This window comes from Nicotiana sylvestris, chromosome 4 (assembly GCF_000393655.2).
Source record: "Nicotiana sylvestris chromosome 4, ASM39365v2, whole genome shotgun sequence".
Lineage (NCBI taxonomy): Eukaryota > Viridiplantae > Streptophyta > Magnoliopsida > Solanales > Solanaceae > Nicotiana > Nicotiana sylvestris.
This window is the reverse complement of record NC_091060.1, coordinates 33696578-33704471: the sequence shown is the minus strand read 5'-3', so window position 1 is coordinate 33704471 and position 7894 is coordinate 33696578. Positions and strand designations below refer to the sequence as shown.

At 32.5% G+C, this 7894-nt stretch overlaps 2 protein-coding genes across 2 annotated transcripts; one reads left to right on the top strand and one right to left on the bottom strand.

Annotated features, from left to right (window-relative positions):
* Positions 1-633: 633 nt before the first annotated feature.
* LOC104249051 (MLP-like protein 34) lies at positions 634-3255 on the top strand. The gene is made up of 3 exons (XM_009805421.2): positions 634-874; positions 1522-1959; positions 2670-3255. The coding sequence occupies exons 1-3, from the start codon at positions 688-690 to the stop codon at positions 2942-2944; spliced, it is 900 nt and encodes a 299-aa protein (XP_009803723.1). The 5' UTR covers positions 634-687; the 3' UTR covers positions 2945-3255.
* Positions 3256-5827: 2572 nt separating this feature from the next.
* On the bottom strand, positions 5828-7451 carry LOC104249050 (protein C2-DOMAIN ABA-RELATED 7-like). The gene is made up of 3 exons (XM_009805420.2): positions 7287-7451; positions 7104-7199; positions 5828-6321 (listed from the first exon to the last, which is right to left on the bottom strand). The coding sequence occupies exons 1-3, from the start codon at positions 7392-7394 to the stop codon at positions 6022-6024; spliced, it is 504 nt and encodes a 167-aa protein (XP_009803722.1). The 5' UTR covers positions 7395-7451; the 3' UTR covers positions 5828-6021.
* Positions 7452-7894: the final 443 nt, after the last annotated feature.

Genomic DNA, 7894 nt, shown 5'->3' with positions numbered 1-7894 from the left:
TGAGACTAGCGTGCCCACTCTCCAAAAAAAGAAGAAGAGGTGGCTCATGCCAGTGAAAGAAGCAATAAAAGAAAAGTCTGATTCCTCATCCAAAATCAATTTTTAAAATATTTTTAACCAAAGTTTTCTTCTTCCCACATTTTATTTGTCACAATTCAACGCCATAGTGCACATGATAATATTAGCTCTCCCAACCTTGAGCAAATTTTTCCATTTCAATTCATAGTTGTCCTATTTCACCAAAAATCAATTAATTAGCATAATGATCATAATTGAATAATATTAGGAATAATCAATATAATACAACATAAAAGCGATAAAAATATGAGTAAGTTAATATTAAAACATATGAAATTATGTATATTGATTCTCCCAATTAAAGTACTCTTGAAACTTTGGTCAAAATATATTGCTGCTCTATTTTTGATTAAAATATTCTTAAAATTGATTAGTCAAATAAAAATTATTACTTTAAAAAAAAAAAAATTCAAACTTTTCTAAATAAACAAATTTTGAAAGATGGACCAAACAAGCCAGTAAACGAAGAGCCACTTTTTGTCTAAGGAAAAAAAATACAAATAATCTAGACATACATTTCCTAACTATAAAAGCCACTCATATATACAATGATAAACCACACCACTTAATATAACATTGTAACATATCAATCCGAGAGAGAGAAGAGAGATGAGTCTTGAAGGAAAGTTGGTTTCTGAGATAAACATCAAGTCCTGTGGTGATGTATTTCATGAGATCTTTAGGTATAGACCACACCATATCTCTACCATGTCTCCTGATAAAATCCAAAATGTTGACATTCATGAAGGTGACTGGGGAACTGTTGGTTCTGTGATTTTTTGGAACTTCACTCACGGTTAGCAATCACTACTCTCCTAATAAAATATTATGCACGTTTAATTCACTGATTGTTATAATGTAAGTTCCTGTTTTCTTTTACTTTTTACACGTTAAAGATGAGCAACAAATTCAACAACCGGTCGTAGTGCCTGGAGGCGCATCTAGGAATTAAACTCGAATTAAGCTCTATGGGCAGAGACGGACCCATGATTTAAACTTTATTGGTTCAACTCTTATTGAAATTTAAATGAATTTTTACATATAAGTTTATATTTTGCGTTGAAAGTACTGGATTCAGATGAATTAAATGCAGCATTGCTACATCCGGTGATCCGGTTAGCCAGTATCTAGTGCTTCTGGGATTGACGATCACATATTTATGTCATAGATAGATTTAAATGTATATTTCAGAACCCACTCTTTCAACTCATAACGTACAGTACCTAAATTCTAAATCTGTCACATAATTGGATTATACATGTATTTAAAGAGGATCACAATTAGACGGTTGATTCATTGTTTACTTTTCTAACCGATATATACATAGATTATATACTTATATACAGTTATATACATACTATATTTGGATTATGCATAGCGGTTGGGTTGACGATTATTAGGTTAATTCTAAGACTAACTGAGCTTTATTTTTGTATATTACAGATGGAAAGGAGAAGGTCGCAAAGGAGATAATTGAAGAAATAGATGAAGAAAAGAAGCTGGTTAAATTCAAGGTGATAGGGGGAGATTTACTGGACTTTTACAAATCATTGTACCTCACTGTTCATGTTGAAACAAAGGGTGAAGACAACTTGGTTACTTGGATCTTGGACTATGAGAAGTTGAATCCAGATATACCAGATCCACATACATTAATGGAATTCTGTCTTAATGTTACTAAAGATATTGAAACTCATCACTTAACAGGGAAGTTAGAGTCTCAGATTGAAATTAAGTCTGATGGAGATGTGTTTCATGAAATATTTAGGTATAGACCACACCATATCTCTACTATGTGCTCTGATAAGATTCAGAATGTTGATATTCATGAAGGTGAATGGGGAACTGTTGGCTCTGTAATCTTTTGGAACTACGTACATGGTAAGTTAACATTCTACTTAATTGTTACCAGTTCCCTACACCTTATATGTAGAGGTAACTGTGTTTGGTACAAAGGAAAATATTTTTCTAAAAAATTAATAGTTTTATCACTTATTTTTTTCATGTTTGCTTGATGAGCGAAATCTTTTTTAATTTTTTTTTAGTGTTTAATTAGTGAATAAAAAAAATTATTTTTTTCAAATATAGTAGAATTTAGGTTAATTTTTTTTTAATGTTTAATTAGTGAATAAAAAAATATTTTTTTTTCAAATATAGTAGAAATTAGGTAAACACTATGGGACAGGGAGCAAGCGTTGGGGTTGGATGGTGGGGGTGGTTGAGGGTGGAGGAATGGGCGAGGTTGAGGGGGTGCTAGGAGTGCGGTTGGGGGGTTGAGGGTGGGTGGTCACGGGGTGGGGGGGTGGTTGAGGGTGGAAGGATGGGCAAGGTTGAGGGGGTTCTAAGGGTGCGGTTGGGGGTTTGAGGGTGGGGTGGTGGGTGGGGGTTCATTGGCTGCTGTATTTGGGCATAGTACAAGTTACCATCTAAGCTTGGACTAATAGTCCAAATTAACCTATAAAAAATTATGAAAACATAATAAAGGATAAAATTATTGGGTTTGGTTGGTTAGATATGACAAATAAAAGAAAAATATTTGGTTAGTTGGATTTGGTAATTAAAGTTTTTTTTTTGATTATTTTTGTCTGTAGATGGGAAAGAGAAGGTTGCAAAGGAGATAATTGAAGCCATAGATGAGGAAAAGAAGTTGGTTAAATTCAAAGTGATTGGAGGGGATTTGTTGGAGACATACAATTCATTTTATCTCACAGTTCATGTTGAGACCACGGGTGAAAACAACTTAGTTACTTGGATATTGGAATATGAAAAGAAGAATTCAAAAGTCCCAGATCCACACACTTTAATGGAATTCTGCCTCAGTGTTACCAAAGATATTGAAACTCACCATCTTAAGTGTGATACATAAATCCCATATGCTTGGAATTAAGCTGCTGTCTTATGAAGTAGAGCCGTGGAAACAGCCTCTTGCAGAAATGCAATGTAAGGTTGTGTATAATAGACCCTTGTGGCTTGATCCTTTCTCGGACCTCGCGTATAGCGGGATCTTAGTGCACTGGGCTACCTTTTTTTTCTTCTTTCTTATGAAGTCTAATAATAACGTGTGTTGTGATTAATGGGTGTGCTTGAAAATGTCTGCTATATGTAGAAAAAATAAACATAAAAATGAGTGAATATGTAACTTCTGATTTTGTTGTGGATTGAACAACAGTTTGTGAATTTGTGTTGATACTGATTACTGTGGATGTAATATTTTATCATATTAATTCCAAGGTAAAAAACATGAAAGTATGTAAATTGGATAGAGAATAACTATGCAGTGTGCTAGCTGAATGATGACTCTTGGACTTTGAATTCAATACTACTCTTTCCGTTTATTTTTACTTGTCGACTATATTAAAAATATATTTTTATTTTTATTTGTTCATTTTAACAAATCAAGAAAAAGACAATTATTTTTTTCTCTTTTACCCTTATTATTAGTTACTCATTTTTCAATACTTTTTGAAATGCTATCAATATTAAGGCTAAATCGTAAAATATAAAGTTTATTTTTTTTAAAGGGAGTACAAAGTTAAAAGTGGACAATTAAAAATAAATAAATGGAGTAGTATTCCTATCACTTTTTTTTTTGGCTTTCTGAAACCAATGTCTGTGCTTTTCTTCTCTCTTTTTTTTTTTCTGATTATTTTTTTAAAAAAATCCACTATGTATGCATAGGGAATCTGGAAAGGAGAAAATAGAAAGGGATGTACTCATGAAACATATACTCTCTCTTTCAATTTATGTGAACCTATTTTCTTTTTGGTCCGTGCCAAAAAAAATGACCTCTTTCCTTATTTGGAAACATTTACTTTTATACAATGATTTATAGTCACACAAAATATATGTGTCTCATTTTATACCACAAGTTCAAAAGTCTTCTCTTTTTTCTTAAACTTCGTGCCCAGCCAAATGAGTTTACATAAATTGAAAGGGAGGGAGTACTTATTACTGTGGGGGAAGCTTCTGTCGAGCAAAACACTGAATTGTCTATAAGTTTAGTGTATATATGGTTCCAAGGGAGTTTTTGTTTTTAAATTAGGGATCGAAAGAGGAAAAAAAAAAAGAAAAAAGAAAAAATATATTGTGCTACCGTAAAGGTTTGAACCCTCCACCTCAATTGTGAAAGACAGATAATTTAAGAAGAGTTAAAATTGTGTGTTAGAAGAGTTACTTTTGTGGTTTGTATAAAAAATATGTTGGGTTTTTAAGCTTATTTTAGCTTAAAAGAAGGTGAATGAAAAATGGAGGGAAAATGATTATAGTATTTGCTCTATTTGATAGTTTGCAAGTAAATTTTAGGCGTGAGGATTGAATTGTTTGAGATTCGAATTTCACTTGCAAAAAAAAAAAAAAAAATTGAGTTTTTTGTAGCAAAATTTGTCGGGAAAAAAAAAATTTGCGTTTAATTTTTGAATTGAAGTTGGATCTTGAACATGTAGTTTAAGTCTTTTCCTCGTGAAATTTTTATTATATTACTGCATATCTCAAAAAGTCCGAGGACACAAAATCTCAAGTGACCCTATGTAAAAGCAAAATAGAAAATGTAGCTAATTATGAACTAGTTATTTCATCGTTTAAGAATATATACAATATTAATATCTTCAAAAGAACTCATCAACGTCCGGATATATTCACAAGTAGCCTCTACCTTAAGACTTCCATCTTCTTTTGTGTGATGTGCACAACATATTTTGGTCTCACAAGATGTGAACTTATGATCGACCATTCTGTAGATCTCTCTCCAAATCTTCAAAATTTTCCCACAAATTCTCAACACCCATAATTTTCTTTTTTATGTAAAAACCTACAACTTTCCAAACAAACACTACCAATTTTCTTTTCGATTTTCAACTTTAAATAATTGCTTTCCAACATAAAACAAAAAAATTGCTTTCCAACTTCAAAAAAAATCCTGGAAGGCCTTGTGCGATACTCCACGAATCAAGCCTAAACGCTAACATTAGTATTCCATTTAATACTTTTTTTGGTTTAAATATTTGATACAAAGAACTTATTAATATGATTAATTTGAATTTACATAGGGCTATTAAAGCAGAAGCGTTACCAGAAATTTTCAATTCTCTAAATTAAGAGTCGAGAGATTCTCATCTATCACACTATATCCTTTGACGATCATTGAATACTTATTATCTTGTTCTTTGTATATTTTGAACCTGCAAGATTTTTTTTTTTGGTACGAAAGATAAATATGCATTTAACTAATAAACGAGGTACTACATAGAGGATGATGCATCGGGAGCATCATATCATTGTTTCTAGGTTGGCTAATATTACACATAAGATCAGGAACTAAGTTTGAACAGAACATAGAGGTTTAGGAAAGGGAGAAAACTTACTACCATAAAAGTGGCCATACGAATTCTGATAGATCATTGGGGGAATGGCCTCTTCGTAAGCTCTAGGGAATCAATCCTTAGAGTTAATTTCAGAGGTCGTTTGGTGCATGAAATAAGAATAAATCCCACAATAGAATTTATGATTAACTTTATCTCATGTCAGGTTTAGAATATTATCTAATCCCAAGACAATTTTCACACTAACTGTGAAATTAGTTATCCCATATAAAATCTGGGATAACTAATCCCACAGAATATCCCACCCCATGAAATATCCTAGGATATCCCACCATTATACCAAACGACTCCTCTGGGTACAATTACTATTCACTTTCAGAAGCAACCATCTTTATTACAACAAAACTAGGATGGCCTAATTACAGTTGAAATTACATAAAATTAGGATTACATTAAATTCCATCATCCAACAAAGTAATTTTATTACAACAAAACTAGGATGGCCCTGTATATTATATTACATAAAGCCTAGCAAATCCCAACTATGATTTGCACATTTATCAATTAGAATGACCTAATAAAAGGCTCATTCCAAGACTTATATATAACCTTCTACGAAGCAAGATTATGGGAAGAATGTATCCTCAGAAATCCTTTTAGGGATCACCTCAATTTGCACTTCCACTTCACCACATTCCACATTTTGCAGCATAAGGGTCATGTCTTGTATCATTTTACCATTTTCCCATATAATGCAGCTTTCCTTAGTCAGGCAATTGTCTCTGCTTGGCTGAACTCTGTCAACTTCGACGCCATTCGGAAGGCATTGATTGCTTATATTCAAAGCTTCCAGATATGGTTTGATGTCTATCTTTGCTTCCCCAATTTTGTCATCTCTAGTGAATGTATCTTTGTCATACACAGTCTGAAATACCACCACCATCAAATTATAAATTACATCAGAATATTTACAAAAAAGAAGAAGCCACATACTCTATAGGAGTCTTAGGCCTATTTAATTTTAAAGTTTACTTCTGTGCACTAACGGTGTAAAAAATATTAATCATATATAAGGTAACTACAGGTAAAATCTCTATGATACGCATTAATTTAAAACCTGCTAAAAATCATATACTAACTTGCAATCACAAGTTAAAATTTACTGATGGTGTGAATCCTAAGTGCTAACTTTGAACTTTAACATACCACTTCTACTTTAGGACAAACCTATTATGATACCGAACAACAACATCAACAATAATATACCCACTATTATCCAATAATATACAACTATTCTTAATACGTATGATACCGAATAACATACCATTGTTCTTAATACATATATGTCAAAATCCATAAAAACTAATACAATATTGACTTTGACTTCGAAGATATGGAAGCCAGGTTAGCTTTCACTATAATGGAACTGCACGAAATAAATTATAGCTGTAAAATAATGTAAAAAAAAGCAATCAATGTACAAGGCATCTCGCGTTCACGCATGATCTGAGAAGGACCGCACTCCAAGGAGTATAATATAGACAGCCTCCGCTAAATTGTGAAATAATGTCTCTAGAAAAATGTTACCGGAGAATCAAAACAAAAAAAGGTACAATGAAAAAAATCTACTTCCAGTAATCATCATAATATACCTAATCATGTTTGCATGAACTTTAGATACAATGAAAAATGAAAGAGAATACTCACCAAAACAACTGGAACATTTGGATATTTCAGTGCAAGGGTTAATTCATCATTCCAGACAGGGTTGCAGTTGTTCTTCTTACAACTAGTCTTCACTCTCTGTAAGACAATTGCAGAACATCAGTATTCACAACCTATACATAACATTTCAAAAGGCACATAAATTACAAGAAATAACATCTATACCTGTTCATCCATAGTGACAACAACATAAGGATCACTATGAAATGTATCTTTGAGCGGCAGATTAATGCCTCTCTGCACCCTTATTTTAAGAAGTCCCAACATCTCCATTTCCTTTCCTTCCTTTTTTCTAATGGAAATCCAAAATGGTTTTGCAATTTTGACTTAACTGATTTATACAACAATATATATATTAAGGTGGAAGATACAAGAAAGAGAATAGGACTTCCACTTAAGGCTATATTGTGGTCGGGGCCCAGGCCTAAATGGGCCAAACGAGCCTGGGCTTAGGCGGGCCGGGCTGAGGCGGTTCCGGACCAAATGAGTGGAACCGGCCCACTGCGGTCTTAAGCCAACATGGTCCCGGGCTAAATGGGTAGGGCCCGCGTGCCTAAACGGGCTTTTTCGTTCCAGGCTATTTTTTTTAATTTTTTTTATTTAAGACAATTTCTTGTAAACTATATATGTATATACTAATATAAATTGCTTATATATAGCTATATAAATATATATAGTATGTATATATAATTATATATTGCCTTATATAATATATAGCTTATATATATATATATATTATATACTATATATATATGTGTGTGTGTATATATATA